The 26768-nt window shown below is 37.4% G+C and overlaps 3 protein-coding genes across 3 annotated transcripts; all 3 read left to right on the top strand.

Moving 5' to 3' along the window:
* Nucleotides 1-7439: 7439 nt before the first annotated feature.
* LOC103854362 (TVP38/TMEM64 family membrane protein slr0305) lies at nucleotides 7440-8910 on the top strand. The gene is made up of 2 exons (XM_009131301.3): nucleotides 7440-7824; nucleotides 8203-8910. Exons 1-2 carry the CDS (start codon nucleotides 7529-7531, stop codon nucleotides 8678-8680), a joined length of 774 nt encoding a protein of 257 aa, XP_009129549.1. The 5' UTR covers nucleotides 7440-7528; the 3' UTR covers nucleotides 8681-8910.
* A 235-nt stretch (nucleotides 8911-9145) lies between these two features.
* LOC103854363 (peroxidase 9) lies at nucleotides 9146-11123 on the top strand. The gene is made up of 4 exons (XM_009131302.3): nucleotides 9146-9721; nucleotides 9799-9990; nucleotides 10070-10235; nucleotides 10576-11123. Exons 1-4 carry the CDS (start codon nucleotides 9449-9451, stop codon nucleotides 10986-10988), a joined length of 1044 nt encoding a protein of 347 aa, XP_009129550.1. The 5' UTR covers nucleotides 9146-9448; the 3' UTR covers nucleotides 10989-11123.
* Nucleotides 11124-11378: 255 nt separating this feature from the next.
* LOC103854364 (ubiquitin-conjugating enzyme 15) lies at nucleotides 11379-26507 on the top strand. The gene is given in 7 exon segments (XM_009131303.3): nucleotides 11379-22350; nucleotides 22465-22524; nucleotides 22526-22569; nucleotides 22638-22740; nucleotides 23046-23109; nucleotides 23621-23709; nucleotides 23788-26507. Coding segments are annotated over 7 exon segments (486 nt in total). The 5' UTR covers nucleotides 11379-22320; the 3' UTR covers nucleotides 23884-26507.
* The last annotated feature ends 261 nt before the right edge of the window (nucleotides 26508-26768 follow it).

Genomic DNA, 26768 nt, shown 5'->3' with positions numbered 1-26768 from the left:
CTCATGTGAGAAAACTTGAAACCCAAGTAATTCAGACGGGCGAGACTATTAAGAGGCAAGAAGCTTTCGCTAGAGAGGCACGAGCCGACAAAGGGAAACACCACGTAAATGCCATCATAGATGATGAATTCTGGCAAGTGGTGAGAAATGAAAACCTTGAGGTAGGAGATTTCGAAATCGAAAGCTCCATGAGTCTCGGCGGATACCAATGGTGTCGACCGATGTCGATGAACCCGCATCGATCGACAGACCATGATGAAGATCGATGGACGGATTACTCCAGTCATCGATCGACGTCGTCTGCCAATTCGACTGAATGCAATGCGGTTCAAATTCTAACTCATGAAGAATTCGCAGCTAAGCATCCTCACCCACCCTCCCCTTTCTATGAAAAAATCGATCGATCGGTTAACTCAACCATCGATCGACAGAGTGACTCCGACGTCGATCGTCACAACACACCTCCCATCGATCGACAGGCACCTCTGACATACCGAGTGCGGTTACCCTCAATCGATAATGATTACATCAATGCACTCAAACCACCACCTAAACCATTAGCAAACCCACCAGAACCAAAACCCAACCCTTTAAATAGTTCAACAGAACCTGTTCAAGAAGAACAAGAATCTGAAGGGAGAAGGTTAAGGAAAAGGAAGGAGAAGATTCCTAAAAACCTCAAGAGGGAAGCTAACGATAAGGAGATGGATGGTTTCAGTAAACGAGTCCTCAGAATCCCAATCGAAAAACCTTTTGATGAAGCTTACTTCACACACCGGTTGTGGATGTTCTTCAGAGAAACAAAGGTAACTGAGGAGGACATTAGGAGAATGTTTCATCAAGTCAAAGGAAAGATGAAACACATGATCACATTGACGAAGAAGAGTAATCCTGGGAAGTTTGCAATACCATGCATAGTCAAGGGTGTTGAATTTCCCCATTCAATGTGTGACACAGGAGCATCGGTTAGTATCCTCCCTAGGATCATGGCAGACCAGCTTGGTTTGACCATCGAACCCTCAACAGAATCCTTCACCTTCGTGGATCTTTCAGAGAAACGATCCGGAGGCATCATAAGAGATCTGGAGGTACTGATTGGTAATGCCCTTGTCCCTGTAGATTTTCATGTCTTAGACATCGAGCTTAACTGGAACTCTTCACTTCTGCTTGGAAGATCCTTCCTAGCTACAGTAGGAGCTGTATGTGACATGAACAAAAACAAATTGTGTCTAACGCTCATAGACCCAAACATCCACTACGATCCCATCCGACCTAAGAGAAAGGTAATTAATTCTGTGGATTATGAGAAAGAACTTGGCTTCATTGGCGCATGCCATTGTCGAGCAGAGTATGAATCGGAGTACGAAACAGAGTACTCGGAATCGATCGACACCCCAACCTTTCCATCGATCGATTCTAATGTGTCAATGGTGAACGATGACCACAACAACACGTCACTCGACGTAATGCACCCACTTGACCATTTCGCTTCACCTAATCATTGTTACCAACATTTTGCCTTCCAACCTCCAACCAGGAGAGGACATGATGATTATTCCATAGGCAGTTGGGCAGACAGTGGTTTCCATGAAAGTTTTGCAGTTGACACTGTAATTACTTCACCTCATGAGGAACATACCGAGGAATACGATGAGGATTACTGGAAAGAACGTGCAATAGAAATGTCTTTGCAGGATGAAAGACTTGAAATACACAAGTTCACCAACACGTTTCCAACATCGTTCAACGCTGTGCACCCCACATCGGTCGATACCCACCCTCGTCCAGCAAAACAACCGCTAACATCGATCGACACACCAAAAGAAACATCGATCGATATTCGTGCTGCAGCGAAAATTCAGGAGCAGGAGAATATTTCCTCCCTAACTAGGTTTACAGATACCTATATACATCGTTTTGCACCTCCAAAACCACCTACACACATCAGAGCAAACACACAAGCAAATAAGATGAACATTTTTCCTTCTACATCAACAGAAAAATCCATGAAGAGCAATCATCTCAAGAATACAAGTTCTGCAGAAATTACTTTGCCATCGATCGATGTAACTGTATCTACATCGATCGATACTACTCTAAACCCTAATCTCTCTATTTCTAAAATGAATAATTATGCAAACATTGATTACGGTTTTCTAACACCTGATGAATTTGGTATTTTCAAGGATCCAGATGGCAACGCACGTGCAATGGATGAAAGGATTTTACAAGTGTCCAGAGAGAACATAGCAGACATCCTTCAAGTAGCCAATGGACCTGACAACCTGTTCTCACAGCAACGTGGCACTCCAGACGTCATTCTAACAGATCCTAACAACCACGCAGGAGTCACCACAACAGAGACCAACCCAGATCTATCACGCCAACCAAAAGGGCAAGCATCGATCGACGGTATAACGGAGACATCGATCGACAGGGTAACACCAACGCCGATCGATATGTATGATCCGACGTTGATCGACAGACGCTATGAATGTGGGAGCCGCACTTTCGACATGTATGGAGCCAGAAAGTTCATTTGGGAACAAAGGGACGAATATGGAGTCTACAGAGATGAGCGTGGACACGCACGAAGCGCAGCTGGTGAGGTGATACCTGTCACAAAGGACGACATCAAGAAAACACTGGAAAGAGCATCTCTTTTTGAAGAGAGCCACATCTATCTTCCAGAACATGCCACTTCCTTCACACTCACAAGACTGGCACCAGAACTCTACACCAAAGAAGAAATCGATGAAATGGTGTTTGGTATTTGTGGAGCTCAGGAGAAACTGGGAGAGGAGCTCAAAACACTGGTAGATGAAACACATCAGCCTTTGTATAGAGGCTACAATGAGCTTTTCAGATGTATGGAAGAAATGAGGACATAAATTGAAAGTTTACGTCAGCAACTTGAGAAGGAAGCTACGACCTCAGCATCGATCGACGCACCACGTGCAACATCGATCGACGTCAGTCTTCCTACAGCTCAGATCCTTGCAGAACCGCGATGTTCAACACAACACAGGGATGAATGGGAAGTCTCATACATCGACACGAGGATAAACGACGTTTACTGCCCTCTCAACAACAACGTGGACTGGCTAAGCACTAAAATCGAGCTACTACAGCAAGATCTGGACACCATTCGCAAGAAGGACCAACATCCAGCCACATCGATCGACATGTGCACCTTCACATCGCTCGACGCCAAAGTCTCAGCAATGAATGAGAGGCTGAGGACTTACGAGGATATGCATGACCGTTTTATATCACCAGTCATGATAGATTTAAACAAATTGTCTTGTCAATTACTTGATGCCCAAAAGGATATTGAGAACATTACTAATCAAAGTTTTTGCAGGAAAAATCAGCATCGATCGATAGGCTAAGAGGACCCTGGATCGATGGCAAGAAACCTGTGGAGTTACTTCCTTACACAGCAGCAGAGGTTGACAAGATCACATCCAAGATCTACACTGCTCTAGACACCATGGAGGAACGACTTGACAAACGCTGCGATGACATCTACTTTCCATTCGACAACAAAATCAGTGGACTAGACAACCACGCAGAATGGCTACAGAAAGAAGTCAAATCCATTCAGAGGCAACTCGCAGCTCAACATCAGATATCTGCATCGATCGACAGGACAAAAGCAAAATCGATTGACGGTAACTCACCGAGATCGACCAACAAACACATAATCGCATCGATCGACGCCGAGTCTACACCAATCGGCGAGCAGCTGACACACAAGACAGTGGAGTCAATGCAAAAGGAATTGACAGATCTTTCAGCATATGCCTATGACAACATAGGCTGGCACCAGGTCAGCATTGACAACATTCAAGAAAGGCTACAGAACATCTCCAATGTACTTGTGAAGATGGATGACAAATGGACAAGAAATGATGATGCCACAAGAAGTTTCATTGCATCTTGGTCCAGAATGCGCAAAGATGACGTGGATGCTTGCTTTCCAACAAACAGCTGCTTCTCCACCCAATAGCCAATCACTACCACAGTCAAGCTAAATGACTATAACCAAGCGCTGAGTGGGAAGCAACCCACTATTAGGTATTTTACTTTTGTTTTATTAGCTAGCATTTAATTTCTTTCGTTTTATCTCTTTCAGATTTAGGAGAACAAAGTAGGAGAACTTGATATCGACCGATGACGAGACGTCGACATCGTTCGACATAGGCAACCACACGACGATCCATGCAACACTTACCCATCGATCGATATTTAATCTGGTCAGATGTATCTTACCTACTTGTTACATTTCGTACATCATACACTTTTCATCATAACTCCGGCTGAGTTACACTGGGACAGTGTAATTTAAGTCTGGGGGGAGATTTACTGATATAATTTATTTTATTCTTACGTAAAAAGGAATTTCAAATAAATTATGCTTAGCTATCGAAAATAGGGACTATAATCTTATAATGATATCTAACTAATCTTTAGCACCATTTTAGATTTACTGATTGCAGATAGCACTAAAGATGCTAAAGCAGATCAACCTATCAACTACACACTTGCCTTGAACCGTATGAAGTAACCAAAGCTGATTTCCAACACTAAACCTGACATAACCGCTTGTCTTGGGGCTTGGTATACTTGGGATTGGATTCTTCAGATAGGTCTGGAAGGTAACGCCTGGTTTAAATTATTTATCACATTTTCTCTCTCTAGATTTCGACCCTAGATTAGTTATAGAGTATTTAAAAAATATATATATATAAAAAAAAAAAATTTATCTAAAAAAAAAAAAAAAAAAAGTAAGATCTATTGTTTAATTAGGATGAGTCTGAACAGGACTTGGTGGCTAAAACCATTAAGGCTTGATTCATAAAGACTCAAATAAAAGAGTTCGAAACGGGACATGGAGGCGGCAATCTTCAAGGCTCGCTTTCGCAAAGAACTCTTGGATATAGGTCAAAAAGAAGTGAACAGAACTTGGTGGCAACCACCATTAAGTTTTGATTCATGGAAGCATGTCCAATCTTGGTCACTGATCCTGCAATGGAAGCAGACTTTGACTCAAGAGAGAAATTTAGAGAGAGAGAAACTAGGAACTAACTTTTACCTGCAGCTCCAGATACTTGTCTGAAATCCTTGCATCCTGTGATCGATACTCCCAAGGTAAAGTATTCACTTTATATTTATGCTAAGAAATGAAATCAGTAGAGGGGATGTCAGACGTGAATTGATGAGTTGTGTTATGTTAGAAATGGTTGCTAGGCTAGGATATTGCATAGTGTGCTTTTGTGAGTAGGACTTTTTAAATGTGGTTGCAAAATTGTTGAGGAAAGATTTCTATGTTCTTAAAATCTTAAGTTCCCAAATATTTTCAAACCTCTTTCAGAGAGACTGCCTGTATGTTTTGCTTGAGGACAAGCAAAAGGGTAAGTCTGGGGGAGTTGATATACCTTGGATTTGACCCATTTTTATCCATGATATATTATTATTTTACTATATATATCTATGTTTTCTACTCTTCTAGGTATGTTTTCAGGTTCAGGTGCATTTCGGAGTAAAGCTATGACTTTGGAGCATTTTGGAGCATAAAGGACATTTCACCCGAGCTGACCACTTAGAGGTCGACGAGAGGAAGAATAATCGATCGATGTGCATCAGTGCTGACGATCGATATCAGGAAATGCCTCGACAGATGAAGATTAATATCGATCGATGTACACAAGTACCGTCGATCGATGTCGAGACACCAGACGCGACATTTTGGATTCAGCAGACTTAAAGACCAAGGCCAAGCCAAATTACCAAAATGCCCTGACGAGTTTTTAACCTAGTAGAATATATACTGCCTAAGTGTTTGACGGCAGAGAGAGTTTTTTCTTTTCTAGACCTAGTTTTGTTACAAGTTTCATTGGGAGAGAAGATCACTTGTGATTGGAACTCCTTGTTTTCATTTTCTTATCATCTATTCTATGAGTTTCTATTTATCTATTGATATGAATTGCTTTGCTATGTCTGAGTAGTTCAACTGTTAGATCCAGGGTTCAGATAGGTTTGTGGGATTAGCCCCAAACTATAGATCTGCCTTGTTGTGATATTCATGATAGATTTGTATTCATTGCTTGTTTTAGCCTAGCTAACTAGAACTTGATCATAGGATTGCATATTCAAGCACCCTTGTTATCCCATCCTGACATCTATCTATCATATTAGGATTGCTAGAGAGGGCTAACCGCCAATTTAGAATCTTAATAGAGCATTTTCATACTCGCGCATAGGCCTGGCTAGAATCCGTCGATCGATGTCCTCAACTGACAATCGATCGATGTTGCAAAAGTGTATCTGTCGACGTCTTAATAGACTATCGATCGACACTCTCTTCTGTCTGCATCTAACCGGTGAGACACAAGATCTAGTCTGTTAACCAGTGGTACATGCGACAGCTGATCACTGAGTTAAGCGAATGAGCTCTAATATATCATGCATGCAACAGTTAGGCATCTATTGGAATTATAATCTCCAACACCAGAATAGTGGCCCTGCATCTAATATCATTTCCAACCTAAGTTACATTTATCATTTACTCGCTATTTACTATTGCTATTTTATTTAAAACATTACAACCTTTAGAATTAATAAACACTAGATTTAATTGTTCCTTAGCTCCTTGTGGATTCGATCCCTAAGTACTACATCTGAACCTCTTTTGATGAGAGTAACACTCCTTAGGGTAATTTGAGTGGTATCAGGAGCGAAGCCCTTACCCTTCCTTAAAATAGTATCTTTTTATCGTTAGGGTTTAGGACTGTCGCCACGATCCGTCTCTATCTTCACACTTCCGTTCAGCCACCCAAACGGTGGAGCCCTCGGTTCGTGTGGTCTCCGAGGAATGGGAAACCATACCCTGTCGGCTTGCCTTCTGATATCTCCTCCTCTCATCTCACCGCCGCGCACATACCTAGATCCATGAGAAGGGAGGGGTCTCCCGAAGTCACGCGCCGTCGCCAAGCCGGATACGCCGGAGATCTAAAAAGGGAAAAACAGATCCGGTTTCTCCGCAACCCTAAAAGCCGACTCTCGCATCACCGTCGTCGCTTCAACCTCACCGCTACTCCAGGTCACGATGGGATTCACCACCGTTAGTCTTGATTCAAGGCTTCCGATGGATCTCCCTAACCCAGAATAGATCGAGTATCTCGGCCAAATAGACGAGCAAAGATACAGAGAGCAAAGGAAAAAACGAGATAAGGGGAAAGAGGGTTCCTCCGGCACCGGATTAACCGGGCCGGAGTTAGGGTTCACCGGAGTTTAGGTTTTGTACTTCTGGTTGTCTCGAGAGATGTTTTTTTTCTAATTTAAGTTTTTTTTGATGGCTATAGAGTAAAATTTCCCAAGAAATAAACTAAAAAACATAATTAATGTAAATTCATTAATTGTTTTCTTTTTCTTTTCAAAATGGGCCATTTACATAAACGACTATTATAATCTCTCTCCCGAGATCGCGTTCACTCTTTTCACGCTTTTCTCTCCCCTCTCCGTAATGAAGAAATGGTTTTTGGTCGCTGCGACGGTGGCGATAATCGCCGTAATCGCGAGGCAAGGCACCGGATGGAGCAAGGAAGCAGCGTTAGAAGCTTTGAAAGGATGGTCGGATCGGCTCGGGATTTGGGCGATTCCGACGTATGTAGCGGTTCACACCTTAACCCTAGCTCTATGCCTCCCTCACGCCGTCTTCTTTGAAGCTGGCGCTTCTATTCTCTTCGGCTTCCTCCCTGCTCTTGTCTGCGTCTTCTCCGCTAAAGTCCTCGCCGCTTCCTTCTCCTTCTGGATCGGCAGGTCTGAATCTCACAACCTTACTTTTATCCATTTCTCTGCTATGTGTTGATAATTTTACGAAATTGATTTCGATTCATATTCAGATTCAGATTCTTCTCTGTTGCATAGAAACTCTATGATTCGTTTGCTATAAGACCACTCTTCCCTTAGTAATGCTCTCGTACACATCCATTCAGCTGTAAGATCGATAGTGAAATGATTCTTCATTGTTGCTAATCAAAGAAGATGCTTTTCTTCAGATTCTGTAGTGTTGTGTCTTTGTCTTGTGTGTAAGATGGAGACTCATGAAACAAGCCGTGATTCATTTGGCAAACATGTTTCTGGAGATTGCGATTTGGATGTCTGTGTCATTCTCTCATGCATACGTTTTTTTATCAGGTTTGTTTTCAAGAGTTCAAGCAAAGCAACAGCGTGGGCACATAATAACAAGTACTTCAACATTCTCTCAAGAGGAGTGGAGCGAGATGGTTGGAAGTTTGTTCTACTTGCAAGGTTCTCGCCCATCCCTTCTTACGTCATCAACTACGCCTTAGCAGCCACCCAAGTCCGGTTCCTAGCTGATTTTCTCTTCCCTACCGTTATTGGTTGCCTCCCCATGATCTTGCAGAACGCATCTGTTGGTAGCCTCGCTGGTATGGCTGTGGCTTCAGTAGCCGGAAAACCAAAAACTCAAGTCTGGGGCTATGTCTTCCCTGTACTTGGGGTACTCTCAAGTGTTCTGATTACAATGAGGGTCAAAAAGTACTCAGCTGGGATTACAGAGGCATCTTCAGACACCTCTCCGTCTGCCAACAGCTCTAGTTTAGCTTCGTCTGGAACCGTGAATCCCGCCTATGGAACCAAGAAAAGCGAGTGATGATACATAACTTGATGGTTGTTTTTTGGTCTTCCAATACACCTTTTTGTCTGTCAGCAATCAGATTCTGAACACATTGCTTAATTTTGGGCAAGTAGGCAGTATCTTAAAAAAAGGAACAGGATGTTAGTTTTTGTTGTTCTTGTTTGTAAGCTTTGAACAAAACTCTACACTTTCTTGACTTCAAGTTTAAAAGCTATCAGTACATAAAACCCCTTGAAGTTTGGTAACTTTGCATCTCCTGAAGCTGCATATACATTTGCATTGCTTTCTTATTGTTTTCGTGCCCAAAAAAAAAAAAGACGGATGCAGAGTGGATATAACTTGATTAAGGCTACAAAGCAAAACACTTGTTTCTGCACTACTTTGTAAATAATAATATATGAAGAAAACAAATTATTCGGTAAGAGGTGTTAATCAATGTAGCAGTTCACTCACCATTTTCAATCTTCCAACTCTCATACAACACAGGAAAACGCTTCTTGCCTAGTGCAAAAGCTTTGGTTGAACGAGTTACCTAATACTGTGGTACAATGAGATCATATATGAGTGTAGGCACATGGATTCGTTCTTGGAGTTGGTACAAAACTTCAAAAAGACAAAGAGAAGGGTTTAAGGACAAGTTGACCTGATCTCTTTCTTTTATCTAAAGATTCTAAATTAGGATTTGGTAAACATGGAGCAGTTAGACTTTCGATGAATCTCTTTCAAGTATAAAACCCCAAGAGCACCTTCAACACTTTCTACAGAACTCTCAAGTTACAAAAAATGGCTGTGTTTAAGCTTATTCCTTGTCTTGTGCTCTTTGCGTTGTTTTCTTTTGATGTTGGTGTTGCTCATCCAGGTTTTGGGTTCGGATGGGGAAGTAATGGCCCCAGTATTGGAAGAACTTACTCCTCGGGTCTTTTCCCACAATTCTACCAATTCTCTTGCCCACAAGCTGATGAAATTGTCATGACAGTGCTCGAAAAAGCCATAGCTAGAAACCCAAGAATGGCTGCATCTTTACTCAGGCTTCACTTCCACGACTGCTTCGTTCAGGTTCTGTATATAAACGTCTGACCACTTTTTTGTTTTCCCTTTATGAATGTCTCATAAACCTTCTCTTGTGTAAACAGGGCTGTGATGCATCAATCTTGTTGGATGATAGTGCTACCATAAAAAGTGAAAGGAATGCAGGACCAAACAAGAACTCTATTAAGGGGTTTGAAGTAATAGACGAGATCAAAGCCAAACTAGAGCAAGTTTGCCCTCAAATAGTCTCTTGCGCTGACATTCTAGCTCTTGCCGCTCGTGGCTCAACTATCCTGGTAAATAAAGACCTTCAAGGGAAAACTATAGGTCACAAGCTAAAATGCTATGATTTTCTGAATGTGTGGTTTAATACAGAGTGGTGGACCATCATGGGAGCTTCCACTAGGGAGGAGAGACTCGACGACAGCGAGCCTCAATGGAGCAAACACGAACATTCCTGCACCTAACTCGACAATTCAGAATCTTTTAACCATGTTCCAACGCAAAGGTTTGAACCAAGAAGACCTTGTTTCCCTGTCAGGTGAGCTTAATAACATCTATTTTTACCATTTTATATGTTTCCACTTTGAAACCAAATCGAAACTGAACGATAGTGTTGTAAGATTTTATTTGTCTGATAAAGAGTATCCTTTTTTGTATTTTAAGCCATATTATTTGAAGTAGTTTATTTGACTAACTAAATATATAAGTTTTTTAAGTAAGCGTATAATATGAACTCAAAAATTCTTAATAAATGTGAATCTTATAAAAACATCTATTAATTAAAAATAATAAAAAATTCTTTGGTCAGACGAAACCGAAATCTGACACAATTTATTGAAGTTCAAAAAAAAAAACTATGGGTTTGTGTGTTTTTGTAGGAGGGCATACAATTGGAGTAGCTAGGTGTACAACGTTCAAGCAAAGACTCTACAATCAAAACGGTAATAACCAACCAGACGAGACGCTAGAGAGGTCTTACTACTATGGTCTGAGATCGATCTGTCCACCTACTGGTGGCGATAACAATATTTCCCCACTAGACTTAGCTTCTCCTGCAAGATTCGACAACACATACTTCAAGCTTATCCTCTGGGGCAAAGGCTTATTGACATCAGACCAAGTGCTTCTCACTGGAAACGTAGGCAATATTGTTGAATTGGTGAAAGCTTATGCCGAAGACGAGAGCCTTTTTTTCGAACAATTTGCGAAGTCTATGGTAAACATGGGGAACATTCAGCCTCTTACTGGAATCAGTGGTGAGATCAGGAAAAACTGTCACGTGATTAACTAAAAATACTTGTGTCTGCATAGTAATATTTTATTATGGGAGATGAGGAATAAGTCGTATTATGTTAAAGATGTAATGTAATTGAATGGATATGGACTGTTGTTTGAAGAGGTGAAGTGGTAGATGATGTGATCCGGTTTTAACCACCAAATAGAGACTGCAAAGTGCACATCAATACATAGTAGTATTTAGGGTAGAGGTATACCAAAAGAGTGTTTGATTTTTGTAACCAAATTGCAAAAAAGTAAATAGCAGGAAGTAAAGTCCCACATTGGAGAATTAGATAAGTAGTGTCTAATATATAAAGAGATGTCCAACTCTAATAGTACGAGGCCTTTTGGGAAGGAAACCAAAAGTAAATCCATGCGGGCTTGCCTAAGGCCCAAAGTGGACAATATCGTACTAATAAGATAAGATAGAGTTGGACACGGGATTTCACAATCCCAACAATTGGTATCAGAGCGCAGTTGACGAGAAATCTGCAAGAAAGACCGAAATACCCTTTGAATGATGAATGAGTGATGAATGGGTATCATATGAGTTAGGAATGAAAGGTGTGTAGCAGATATCGAATCAGAAGATCCTGGAAGTCAGTTATAGGACACGAGATGAATGTGATCCTTAGTTTGAAGGGGATAATGTGATATAACAAACTAAGTCTCACATTGGAGAATTAGACAAGGAGTGTCTGATATATAAAGAGATGTCCAACTCTAATAGTATGAGGCCTTTTGGGAAGGAAACCAAAAGTAAATCCATGCGGGCTTGCCTAAGGCCCAAAGTGGACAATATCGTACTAATAAGATAAGATAGAGTTGGACACGGAATTTCACAATCCCAACAAAAGGATGCAAACGGATAGAGAAAATGCGTTAGGCAATATATATCCTTAGGGAATATATATCATGACACAACTTCTAAACAGGAAATGCATTAAGTAACACTATGATTAGCTTAACCTACCTCTGCAATGCTAAACTCTATGTATTAGAATCCTAGAGAGTAAATTCCACTGAATTTCAGGTTCCAAACATGCATTACGATTGAGTTTAATAAGTTCACAGAATTCTGAACAATCAACTCTCGATAGCTAAGAATAAGATCATCTTGCTCATTTTATGTTCGTCAAGCATTTAATAGAATATTTTTGGTGCGTTAAATAAACCAAAATCGAATACTAGGTCATGAATTTAATTTCAGCATTAAAATAACTTAGATGTAGAACAAATTAGATAATTCCATAATCTAACAAATCAGTCTCACACATCCAAGATACCTAATAATGGGCTTCTCAGAAACATGGATTACTTGGATTATGCGTTGTATCACTTCTATCAAATACAAAATGCTCATGAATGGACAACCCATGGGACATATTGTACCGGAGAGAGGTCTACGTCAAAGAGATCCTTTGTTTCCTTTCATCTTTATTTTATTCACAGAAACGCTCGTTAGCCTTCTTAATCATTCAGAGAACCAAGAAAAGATAACGGGAATGCGTGTTACACGCGCGTGTCACTCAGTATCCCACTTTCTCTTTACTGATATGATATCATTTTCTTCTGTAAGGCGGAGCCTCGTGAATGCAAAGAAGTGATGAAAGAAGTCAGGAAATACAGACAAGCATCATGCCAATGTATCAACTTCAAGAAATCCTCAATACTCTTTGGTAAGAAGATCAACGCAACTGTTAGACAACATATTAAAGATACACTTGGAATCCAGAATGAAGGAGGAATGGGTACATACCTAGGAATTCCAAAAGACATCAGCGGATCTAAATGCAAACTCTTTGCTTTTCTCAAGGAAAAATTGATGCATCGAGTGAATGGATGGACAGGTAGATGGCTTTTAAAAGGAGGAAAAGAAGTTTTGATAAAATCAATCTTGCTAGCTCTACCGACATACGTTATGTCTAGTTACTTGCTTCCATTAGCGATATGTGAAAACCTCGCAAGTGACATTGCACAATTCTGGTGGAGTTCAACCATCCCCCCCCCCCCCCCCCCGCAAGGGAAAAGGGTGGAATTGGCTTCCGTATGATCTATGAGTTTAACTTGGCTTTACTAGAAAAACAACTATGGAGTCTAGTTCAATAACCTAACTCTTTAGTAGCTCAATTTCTGAAGGGAAGATACTATAGATCGAGTTCGCCTTTACGAACAATCTTTGTAAGCAGTCCATCTTATATGTGGACAAGCATTTCAGTGGCACGAAAGCTACTCCTTTTGGGGATTAGACAAAAAGTACATTCTGGATATGAGGTCAAGGTGTGGGAGGATCCTTGGATCCCTACAACACCAGCTAGGCCGGCTCAACTTACAACCCCAGCAATGCATCCGAACATGAGAGTTAGCGACCTCATTAATGGAGAATCGAAGGAGTGGGATGTTGGGATATTGGAGAATTATATTGCCCCTGTTGATATACCTCTCATAAGGAGTTTGGCCATAAGTACAACTCATCGCCGTGATACATTTTGTTGGAACTACACCAAGTATGGACAATATACTGTTAAATCAGGATATTGGGTTGCTCGGAATTTATTGAAGGATGAGGAAGAAAAGGAGGTACTGGAACACAGTATAACTAAACTTCAAGCCTTTGCTTGGAAGATAAAGGCTCCTCAAAAGATTTGTTATCTTATATGGCAACTGATAACATGTCCTGTGGCAGTAACGAAGAATCTTATACGACGAAACATGAGATGTGATAACTACTGTCCACGATGTGGAGAACCAGAAGAATCTGCCATACATGCAATCTTTGAATGCCCGCTAGCTTTACAAGCTTGGTTATCAACAACTCCAACAAGCCCACACATCTTCCCGGTTTGGAGCCTTATGCAAATATGGATTATCTTTTCTGGAGGAAAAACAACATTGTCGAGCCTGAATTAGACAGGGACCCTTATCCCTGGATAATTTGGTACATCTGGAAGGCTATAAACGATAAACTCTTTATAGGGATAAACAGGGACCCATTGGAGTTAGTTCGATAAGCTGAGAGCGAGTGTCAAGTCTGGTTTAATGCAAATGAGATGGTATCATCAAATCCACAAGAACATAGTATTGTGGAACCTCAAGTCTTAAGCTTGAGTAATATTTGTATGATAGATGGGTCATGGACATCCACATCATGATTTAGCAGGTGTGGATGGGCTGGATGGACAGTTTGGGCAAGGTACAACTTATGGGGACAAGAAACTACATACGGCGAGAGTCTGCTTGCATTCAGAACTGGAAGCACTGTGATGGGCGATGGAGAAAATGCTTCAGCATTCGACATGTCAGAATTTTGGAACGGATTGTAGGGATTTAATTGCCATGATTAATGAGCCTTATGCTTGGTCAAACTTTGCAACAGAACTGGAGAGGATATAGACTATGCAGATATGCTTTCCGGACTTCAAGATGACACATATTCCACAAGCGTAAAATCAGATTTCAGACTCTTTAGCTAGGACTGCGAGATCTTTTCATAGAGAACTTTATTTTATTGTTGTTCTATTACGGTTTGGTTACTCAGACCACCTCTAGCTTGAGTAATAGAATAGTCGTTTGATGTAAAAAAAAACCCTATGGATCAACCTCAAACAGGCATAACTCAATGTTCTACCTTGTTTCCAAAGTTGAGCTCGATACATCATAGGAAAGTCTTCCATTCATTACTAAACTTTGACACATCTTCATAATTCTTCATTTTTATTTTCTTATTTCCATCCAATTTGACTTCTTCTATTCCAATTCGACCCAAAACCTGAAAAGACTTGAATGTGTTATATGTTGAAAGGCTTAAAAAATTGATTCGGCTACCTATGTCAACAAAGTCACTTACCTTTTCGATCAACCATCCAGAAAGAAATCTAAACTTAAGTGTGTTTGAACTGGAGTAGTGGAAGGATGAGTGACATGTCAGGAAGTGATTTGAAACATTATGTCAATGAAGCCAAAGTACGGAAAAAATTCATATGGTGATTGCAGGGTTCTTAAGCAAGATTTTCGAGTTTCCAAAAAATTAATGAACCTCCCGTCGCACGGAATGGGGCCCACATACCGAGTGAGCAGATGTGGGAGGCCCATTATCTGATCTAAAACCCATACTATAGCTAAACAAATGACTCAAAATGTTTAGAAACTGGTATAAACATTGTTTATCTACTCCACGGGACTTATTTTTTGTGCTCAAAGGAAACATCAATTAAAGTATGAGGAAAATATTTTAGAAAATGAGAATTCACATATCTTTTAGAACATCGCATAGGAACTTGGGGTGGGCACTTCGGTTATTTTTTTGGTTCGGTTCGGGTCTGATTCGGTTTAGTTAGTTCGGTTCTAGTATTTTTTCAACTGAAGTAAACCATAGTTAGTTTGTGTTCGGTTTGGTTTGTATTCGGTTCGGTTTGTATTCAGTTTGGGTTTTCTTTGGATCGGTTTAATTAGGCTCTTCTTAGTTTTGTTTTTTAAGAGAAATTATGTTTTAAAACATAAATTATATAAACATAAACTATGTGAATTCAATTCAATATAACACTGAAACAAAAAATTTTGAAAAAGTCACAAAAAGTATGTAAGAATTAAAACAAATGAAAGTTAACTAAAGTAAAAGAACGAACATCATTAGTAATCTCTCTTATATCATTAAAAAGCCTGCAATGAATCATCTTCTATGTGATATCATAAAAAACTGTGACAAATAAATAACTAGTAATGTTATACACAAACTACTAGGTCAAGACCCGCTGTTGTGGGCACAGAAACAGTACCTGAACCGAAGCTCAGCCAGATAAGCAACAACTGCCTCAATAGAGCTACATGCGGCCAAGGTTCATTCAAAGAAGTGGATCTCAACCACCATAAGTAATTTGGCATAAAACCAATTTTCACAGAAGGCCAACACAACCATTCATCACTGAGGCTTGGAATTACCAAAAAAAATCTTCACGGATGAAGAACTTATGGATTTTACAAACCGGAGGTTTCCCAACCCGTCCAGTTGCGAATATCAGCTCTTAGAGGTGGATTTCAGCCCAACCATGAAGCGGCCTTCTTCTGAATCAATCATGGGCTTCAATATTAATGTCTCATATTTCCATAAACCCGAAATCAGAAGAATTGGTCAAAGGAAAACAAAGATGCAATCAATTTCCCAAAACCAACATTGTTTGTGGAAAGTCTCCAACCAATTCAATTTGGTTCGACCCAGAGTTATCTATGGAAGCCAGGAGATCATATTATCCATCCAGAAGACATCCAAAACGTCCTTAGATGCACCAGCACACAGAGGATCAGGCGGATCTTCATTTACTTCAACTTGCCTTATTTGTAGTCTCGAGCATTGAAATTCCAACAGCTCTTTTTCCTTCAGCCTGTGCATGACATCTGCACCTTCCAGACCATAAAAAAGATTTCCAGGAAGCTCACTTACCCCCTCAAACCGTCCAGATACAAGGAGAACACCATCTACATTTATTTGGCCAAGATTCTCATCATTAAGCCTTCAACGGCTAGTTTTCAGGGAGTCATCAATTCCTTCGCTTCCAAGTTTATTATTTCGATTTTATTTCTTTCCTTCTGTCATTTTATGAATGTTAGAGAGTACCAGCAGTCGAGCCTAGAAAGCTCAATTAGTCTGTCTTTGTAAATCACCCTCGATCTTAAGAATTTATAAAAGTTTGTTTTGTTTTTATCAAAGTTTGGCTTTGAATAAAATCGATTTCTTTAGGATTCAAAAAGTTATTCTTTGCTGTCCTATTGATTCGTGGTTCATAGATTCATTGAGAGTTTCAGGAGCCTTGAGGATCACAGATTGAGAGAGTCAATCAACACCCACGGATTGAGAGAGTCAATCAACTATCCATCTTCATCTCCATCTCCACCACCGATCATTAATCTTCTATCCATCAACCATTCCATCCCTCTTTCCTCTTTGTTTCTGTTATTATATTATCATTCATAAACTAATTATTCTTCCTTTGTTTCAGGTTATCTTGAACGTGAAAGGACAGTAGTTCATCCATCAACCACCTTCATCTCTACCGATTTCTCAACCATCACCATTTCATCGACCACCTCACAATCCTAGCTTCCGGGGCTGTATCATTTGGTATCAGAGCCAAAAGGCTTCTGACCCAGGTTATATCAATCCTCTCTATCATATTTAAGTTTTCATTCATGTTTAGTTTGCATTTATAAAACTATTTAAATCATAAAAATTGTTATTTGCTTCATGTTTGCATTTTTGCATTTTTGGTGTTCTTAAGAAAAGTAAAAGAAAGAGGAGGAGTTTAGTGGCTTTGATCCACGAAATTTCTTTAGAAATTTTTAGTTCCTGTTTGCATTCATTCCCCCAGCTCCACTTGCCATATTTAAATTTTCATCAGTTTTTTGCATAGTTTCCTTTTTCGGTTTATTTGCATTAAAAAAATTGTTCCTTTTTTCTATTAATCTGAAAACCAAAATAAAATTTTATTTCTTTTATTATATTTAATATATTTCGTGCTGCCTCTGATATATTTTTTTAAAAAAATTGTCCTTGCATTTGTTTCCTAGTATTCTTGTTCAATATTGCTTTCATATTTCCATATTACTCTGATTTATTTCGTGCATATCATTGTGCATTCAAAAAAACATTATTCAACTTAGTTTAGTTCACTTGGTCCATTATTTGCATATTTATCGGTTTAGCATAAGTTTCATTACTTATTTTGTTCATTTTCTCTACCAGATACCTAAGCCACTAGTTTGATATAACTATCTTGCAAGGCACATCAATTCTAAGGCTATGGAGTATGAAGAAATCAATACCTCAGAAATAGATTGGGGAGAAGAACCGGATGACTTAAGTGATGTAGGAGAAGACAAAGAACACCAGTCTTCTTATGAAACTGATTCTGAAATCAGTTGTGGACGCCATCCTGAAGTGGGTGGAGATGAACCAGAGCCTCTTGAGCAAAGTTTCTCCAGGTCCATTAGTGGATACAATGAAAAAGACACACCAATCAAACACTCATGGTCAAGACCAAGCTGTCCATGGTCAGATTATGGTGGGGAAAAGGAGGACGAATTGTATGAGGATTACAATCTTACAAAGATAACAGAGAAGGCAGTAGGCTATGGACGTGCCCCATATAGAGTACCATCTCAACCCAAACCCACCAGCACAAAGAGAGCTCAACAAACACCAACTGGCCAAAAGAAGGAAGTAAGCAAAAATTCTGCTTATTCATCCAACACTCTAGTGTTTTCAGGTTCCAGCAAGAACCCTGGGGTGTATTTGAGTTGGGAAATGAACATGGAGAAGTGGCTGCGGTCCAAAAACATTCCCAAAGAAAAGAAGCTATCACAAGCTGTCGAAGCCTTCAAGGGGAATGCTTGAAAATATTTGGCTAAAGGAGAACAGTCCAAGCATCTACAACCAGCCGGTGGTAGACTAGAGAGACCTTAAAGTCAGGATGTATAAGGAGTTTGCAGAGAAGTATCAAGACCAAGTAGATGCCACATCAAAGTTCCATTGTCAAGCAACAAGGAGGAAAGTGATGTCTACACCAAAACTGCATACTCTTCCTAAACCAAACACTACAAGAAAACGTCTCATATGTAGCATGAGGAAAACACTATTGCAAGATAGCGCAGCGTTATGGCGAACGTTGTATCTTCCCCCGCAATCTTTTCTCGGGCACTCTAGATAGCGTTTTTTTATGCTATTTTAATGTATTATTTCAATATCGTTTATTCCTAATGCAATTGTAATCCCTTTTATATTATTTGAGGAGCACTATTATAAAATAACCTTACCCTCATGTGTGATTAACCAAAATGCCATTACTTAGGTGTCATTCTTAGAATCCTTCTCATAGCCATAAATAAAATGTCCTTCTTTCACTAGATTAACTACATAAAATGCCATTACCATCCAACTTTGGTGTAACCATAATAAAAATCATACAGCTTAGTTATTGATAGGTATATACGCTGTCATATTTTTTTTTTTAAATACAAAAATTCAAACCATTTAAAGAGTTTCCACTAATACATATTTTTTTCTCTAATGGTTTGTCCCCAAACATATACTCGAAAAGCTCTTCAAATATCAACCTCTTATCCATGACTAACAGATAGAAGAATAGCATACAAGCCATAGACAACCTACCCATGAACAAAAAATAGAATAATTCATAGATAAACAAACTTTCAAGTATAGTTATTGTTTACAATTTTTTAAAAATAGTTTCTCTTAAATTTTATCTTTCTAACATTACACGTATTCAAATGATTCGTAACATATGTGAGAAAAAAATCTTCTTTATTCGAGTAAGCCTACTCATGAACAATTCATCAATAATATGTTTTAAAAGTATTCAATTTTCGCTTTTCTAAACTTTTTTCTTCCTAACATTTTGTCTACACGTATCAAATGCTTCCTAACATATGTGAGAAAAAAATATATTTTTTCAACTAAGCCTACTTATGAACAATTAGACAATATTGTTTAAAAGGATTAATTATTATGTTAGTTTCTATAGTTAGGTAGCACAAATATTTATACGGACAATTTGGTTAAATGTATATTTATAAGTGTAAATTTATTGTATATAGGTTCTATATGAAATATTTCAAAAATTATAAACCTAGGAGTTTCATTTGGTATATTTTTAAAAAGTAGCAATAATTATGTTAGTTTATATATATATATATGTATGTATATGTAGATATGTGTCGTGAAATACATCTTCTCATCATAATTCACACTCACAGACATATCAATATTCGAGTTCATTCTAAATTCACTAACGGGGAAGATAAGGTGAAAATCATACGCATTTGAAAATAATAGTTTTATGTTGCTGGTGGTCTATATAACTATTAAAATGGTTCTCATTGATTCTAACTTGAGTTTTCATTTTGACATAAAACAATATAGATTAAGTATGCTTCTCATCAACTAAATACCATAAATATAACTGAATTATAAATCAATCTATTCAAATATTAACGTCTATGACTGATGGGATGCATGTTCGACATCCCCTTTTTATTATTTGAGGAGCATTTTAAACAGTTAACCTTATCACCATGTGTGATTAACAAAAATGTCATTTCCTATGTGTCATCATGAGAATTATTCTTGATTCTCATAGCCTTTGTTAAATAACATTTTCTTGCCTAGACAAATTACATAAAATGCAATTGCTCATTAAAATTTAGTAATATGAAGAGATTATATTACTATACTATATGAGAAGAAGCCATGTATAACATGAAACATTTCATGGTATAATTACTCATTGCAATGTATTTTAATAATTATCGAACAAAACACATATAGCCACAAAATGAACGGCAAAATATAGTTATTTATATTCTTAGCATAATATTAGTGGATTGAGCAATGTATATGCTTCATTATTTTACAAATTCTTAGCATAATATTAGTGGATTCTTCGATGTGTATGCTACTCCCTCCGTTTCACTTTATTTGTTGCTTTAGGTTTACGAACACAAATTAAGAAAACATTTAATTTTGCATATTTCCAAAATAAAAACATTATTACCTATACATTTAACCATGTTTCAACCAATAGAAAAATAAAATAGAAAATATTATTATTAAATTTTGCATTGAAAACATAAAACGACACTTAAAATAAAACAAAGCTTTAACTCTAAAATGACAAATAATATGACATGGAGGGAGTATATTATTTCATAGAAGTTATCATACATTATGTTTTTTTAATTAAAAACTGATGGGGTTTTGACTATATACATATGATTCATGTTTTTATAAGATTCACGTTCTTTAGGATTCATAAATGATACATGACAGTTTTTTGGGACTGGGAAATATAAATTATTCATAATTATGTTCTTCTATAAAACTTTCTTACGTGATATTTATTTTGATTAATATTTTTGGATTTTTATGGGATACATGACATTTATTTTGGGAATTTATTTTGGGAATCATCAATATAAACGGTTTTATATTGTAAAATCAAAATGTCGAGAATTATGGAATATCTTGCGTGATTGTAAAATACATCCAAAACGGAATTCCATATTAATTTTTTTTTCAATCCCTTAACTTTTGCAACAAGACTTTTAGATTTCTAAATTATCTTAAATGGTGACAGACATTAAATTTGGAAATTTATATTATTATTTTTTCAATTAAGTTTAAAGTCAAATATCATTTTATAGATTTCCTTTATTTTCTCCCCTTGCATATAATACTTTCTATAATTCTCTGAAAACCTACGATTATAATGTTATACGAAATTAATAGGATTGTCTGATATTTATATTCACAAGTGTTAGGGTTTTGACTATATATACGATTCATATTGTTATAATATTTTCTTTACGATTCATGAATGATAGATGACATTTTTTAGGGACTGGAATAAATAAATGATTTATAATTATGTTCTTCTATAATTATTAAGTTTGTGACATTTATTTTGGTTGATACTTAGAGACAATTATATATGTGAATAAAATTTATTTTCGGAGTGCACAATATAAACTGTTTTATATTGTCAAATCAAAATGTCATATATAAAAAAATTTATAAGCAATTCCACAAAATACATTCAAATGGTGACAGACATTAAATTTGCAAATTTTTTAATTCTTTCCGATTTTTTTTTTAAATATCATTTTTAATGTAGAATTCTTTAATGTTCGCCTATGCATATAATACTTTCTATTTTTGAAAGTATTTTAAATGACTAGCATTTAATATGACTATCGCCTTTATCTCGTGCCAGACTTTTTAGTAAAAATATTTTTTTTTAAATAAAAGATATATTAAAAGAGGTCAATGTGTATTTTGAGTCATAATCGATATTAAGGTTCAACAGTAGGCCTCTTTTACAAATTTGAGTCTTAATCAGCCCACTAAATTTGTAAATTCATATTATTTACTTCTTTTTCTTTTTTTTTCAACCTAATATTATTTACTTCAATTTATTTTTATTCTTTTACAATTTTATGTACTCCAGAACCGGTATAATTTTAATAAAATATAACGTTACAAGTTTGATCGCTATTGAAATTTCCTTAAAGAGAACATAATTGTCTTTAACTTTCCCTCAAACATTTTCCCAACTTAATTGTGATTTTTAAGCAATTTGAACTTTATATTCGAAATTACATGATTAAATAATGTAATAACATAATTTTATTTAACATAATATTATATTCATTTTATTTTATGTTATGGTTCAATTATTATATATATTTTCATTCATAGAAAAAACGGTGAAAGAGTAAAGGAGCCCAGACACAGGACACACTTTGGTTCTCTCTCTCTCTCCCCGTCTCTCTACGCCATGACCAGCTCTTCCGCTCCTTCACGCAAGGTCTCTCTCTCCCTCTCGCATGTCTTCTATTTCTCCACGAATTTGTCTTTCTTGTGTATATATATATATAAATAAAACTTGTGATGAAATCTGAAACTGAATGGTTGTGCGTAGGCGTTAAGCAAGATCGCGTGTAATAGGTTGCAGAAAGAGCTTACGGAGTGGCAAGTAAATCCCCCCCACTGGATTCAGGCACAAAGTTAACGATAATCTTCAAAAGTAAGCCCCTTTCTCCCTCTTTGATTATTTCTTATGAAATTTTGATCGATTTATGCCTGATGTTAAAGATGGAAAATCGATGTGACCGGAGCTCCAGGGATGCTCTACGAGAACGAGACTTATCAGCTTCAGGTTGAATTTCCCGTTAATTACCCTATGGAAGCGCCGCAGGCATGTCTTCTCGATCCTCTTTAGGTTTTTTCTTGTTTTGTCTGAATGGCAGATCGAAAAGAAGTTTAATGATCCTAGTGATTGATTTTACAGAATCCATATTTTTCATGTTCGTGTCTTTCTCTTCAGTTCTCTTTTTTTGGCTAATACAAATCTCACTGATTAAAGACTGATACTTTTGTTTATGGATCTCGATAGAATTCTCAAACGAAGTGTTAAAAAAGTTTATTTTATTTCTTATTATGTTTGTTTGTATTGTTGATGTGGAGGAAGTATGTCTGAAATGTTGCAATGTTGTTGAGCAGGTAGTTTTTGTTCCTCCGGGACCGTTACATCCACATATTTACAGCAATGGGCATATTTGTTTAGGTAATTATTCCATGTTCTTAAAAGATATGTTTGTGATCATTGATTTAGTGTGTTATCACCAGACACCAAGGTTGTTGGATTTAGAGATTCTATTGTATTACCTTCTGTATGATCAGACAATGTTTCTGACTGTAAACCTTGCGTGTGGTTGCATATCTCACTCTGTCTAATACTCAGTGTCTATGATAGAGAGTTCCTTACCTTAGATTTGTACCGACCCTAACCCTCCGTGTTTGTCTCTGCTGTTTTAGATTGTAAATCATAATCTTTAGAAAAGAGTATACTATTCTCCGAACCAGTAATATATGTAGCTATTCTTACACTGTACATGTTACTTCATTATCATTATGTGGAGCTTGAACTCATGTATCTGCTCTGTTTTGCATCTAAGTTGGACTATAATCAAAATCTTTAAAACCCAATCCTTTTAGTTATGCAACTTCCCAAGCAATTATGTATCTTGTAAATGATAAGTGATTCTTTTGGTTAATATAAAGCTGTGTTTTGGCAGATATTCTATATGACTCGTGGTCACCAGCAATGACTGTGAGTTCAGTCTGCATCAGCATTCTCTCCATGCTATCAAGTTCACCTGCAAAGGTATTCATATTTACTTTAATTTACATAATCTGTAAATTGTGAGCTCATAGCAAACACATTTATGTGATGTGATTGCAGGAGCGCCCAGCAGACAATGATCGTTATGTGAAGAACTGTAAAAATGGGAGATCTCCTAAGGAGACGAGGTGGTGGTTTCATGACGACAAGGTTTAATGCAACGACCAGTATCTAAAGACGCCCTTTATTTGTAATATGATTATGACATTTGAGAATGTCGAATCGTCCTGACACATCCTATTATCTCATCTTTGTCACTTTTATCCTATGAGAATGTCGAAGTTTAACAGTTCCGAATAGCTACTAGAGAAGAGAATAACATTGAGACGGATTGTGAAATCCTTACTCACAGTTACAGACCAAACCAAACCGAATTTTACAAACACAAGTTAACCATCCATCTTTGGTAAAAGAAATGATCACACAACATGAGATAGTTGATTTGATCTGGTTGTACCTTAGATTTTCTTTTGTTGTAGAACCAAGTGATGATAGACCGATCCAAAATCAAGATTAAATGCACAGAAACTAGAAGTCTAGAACCAAATTGTACAACATCGAAAGATGTTTGTAGAAGACATACCTATGTTGCATGGTCGAAGGTAGGCGGAAGAGTAATCACATGGAAGTATGGAAGCAAGACATTTTAAAAAATTAAGAAGTGAAAAAAAAAATTAAGAAGTGAGTATGTTAGTAGCATATATCAAATAGAGTATTGGTGTATGTGACCCTATATGGTGACTATAGTGCTGTTTGTTTGGTTGCTGCAGTTTTCGGCGTCGGCGTCGATGTCGGCGTCAATGAAAATAGTTGTTGTTCGTTTCGTAGACGCCGACCCTGATTATTGTTCGTTTAGAAGATGTAGGAAGTTGACGCTGACGTTGATGCCGAGGCAGGAAGTAGGTTTTGGGAATAGATGCTGCGGCTATTTTTATTTCTTCATATTTTATTTTAAATTTTTTTGTAAAATTGTATTTTAAATAAAAAATATAATTTAAATATATTTACATCCATTAAAATATTATGTTTACTTGGTATATACATTTTTTGTCAAATATACGAATATAACAATATTTGTTTATCATAAATTATAAACTAAATTAAAACAAAAATAATACTTCAAAATATTTATCACGAAACAAAAGCTAAATAATACATTAAGTTGATTATAAAAAAACATCAAGTCTTAAATAAATATCACATATAAATGATCATCAAAGTTATAAGCAAAAAAAAAAAACCATTTAAAACGCAAACGACCTCTACCATATTCATTTATGATGTTATCACGCAAAGCTTCCATCGATCTATCACTGGTTGGCTCATATACGATATGTCGACCACCACCACCATCATCATCACCATCATCATCATCATCTTCTTCTTTTTCTTCTTCTTCTTCTTCATCACCGTCACTATCAGCTTCTTCTCCTTCTCCATCATCACCACTTTGCCACTGTACAAAATCATGATCTTCCCGATGTGGGTCACGTATGAAGTTGTGTAGCGCCATCGTCGCTGTCACCAGCTTAATCCACTTGACCAGCGCATACTTTGGATGCTTACGATCCAAAATCCTCTATTTTGCTTTCCATACTCCAAATGTCCTCTCAATCACTGATCGCAGACCTGAATGCTTTCGGTTAAACAACTTTTGTGCACTAACTGGTGGTCCTCCTGTCGCAAATTGACCAAGATGATATCGCATATTACGATGCGGACCAAGATACCCTGTCCTGGTCGGATATCCGGAGTCAACTAGATAATATTTTCCAGGAGAAGGATGTGGAAAAGAAGCCTCGTTCCTCGCACAATGAGTCAAGATCTTTGTATCGTGTGTTCTACCAGGTACACCGAGATATGCATATATGAACTTCATATCTAAGTTACATATAGCAAGAACATTCATTGTAGGATCTTGCTTCCTGCCTCTGTATGCTTCTGCATTTTGACTTGGAGGGCGAACTGGGACATGTGTTCCATCAAGTGCTCCAATACAATCCCTGTAATGAGGCCAATACCGATCATCATTCCTCAAAACAGAACTTACTCTTCCAAACGCGCCTTCCTGTGGTCTTAATGTATCCACTGCAAACTTGAGAATAGCACTCAAGACATCATCAAGCTTCCTTTGCACTATATCCAATGATCTTTGATACCTTGCAGCAATATCCTGCTTCGTCTTATCTTGAACATCGCAATAGATTCCTCAAGGTAGACATAGTGAGTCTCTTTCAATCCATATCGCTCAGCCAACATCTTGCACAAATCTTCAAACGTTCTTTGATTCATGCAAAGAATGTCGTAACATTGCTGATCAGATTCATACATAAGTTGTTGAACATGATGCCATCCTGCTCCTCAATCTGTTCTATGACTCAATCTCTCAGTAATAGGCGCATCAAACAAACCAAGTTCATCATCATAATATCCATCTTCATCTTGCAATATCCATCTTTCAAGCATCTATAAAACAATGTATAAGATTATGATCAGCACCAAAACAACATGTAGAGATCAATGAAAGCAATACAAGACACAACCTGTTATTCCACAAGACAGATAATTATACAATACATAAGACACAATATAAATGACCAAGTAACCAAGCAACAACCTGTTTTACACACACGGCAAATATATATATAAAACGATCATCAGAAACACGACCTGTAATAAAATCATCTTAAGACCAACATGTTTTACACATTTATAAATACGTGGATACAGCAAGTAAAGAAACATAAAAAGACCATATATATAAAGCCACAAAAGACAGAGTTCATACAAGGATCAAACGAACAAGATCACAAAAGACTCATACGAAGATCAGACCAGCAAGATCACAAAAGATGACTAATCCTAAACTCCATAGTAGTTCCAGCAAGATCACAAATAAGACTAATCCTAAATTCCATACTAGTTATCATCGCGTTTTATCTTAGTCCTAAGCTCCAAAAACCTAATCTTAGCTTCATTTGTCTTCATTGTTACAAAGACTCTTCGGTTCCCTTCATTATCTATGAGAATTTCTATTGCTG

This window comes from Brassica rapa, chromosome A10, assembly GCF_000309985.2.
Source record: "Brassica rapa cultivar Chiifu-401-42 chromosome A10, CAAS_Brap_v3.01, whole genome shotgun sequence".
Classification (NCBI taxonomy): Eukaryota; Viridiplantae; Streptophyta; class Magnoliopsida; order Brassicales; family Brassicaceae; genus Brassica; species Brassica rapa.
This window is presented reverse-complemented; position numbering and strand designations above follow the sequence as displayed.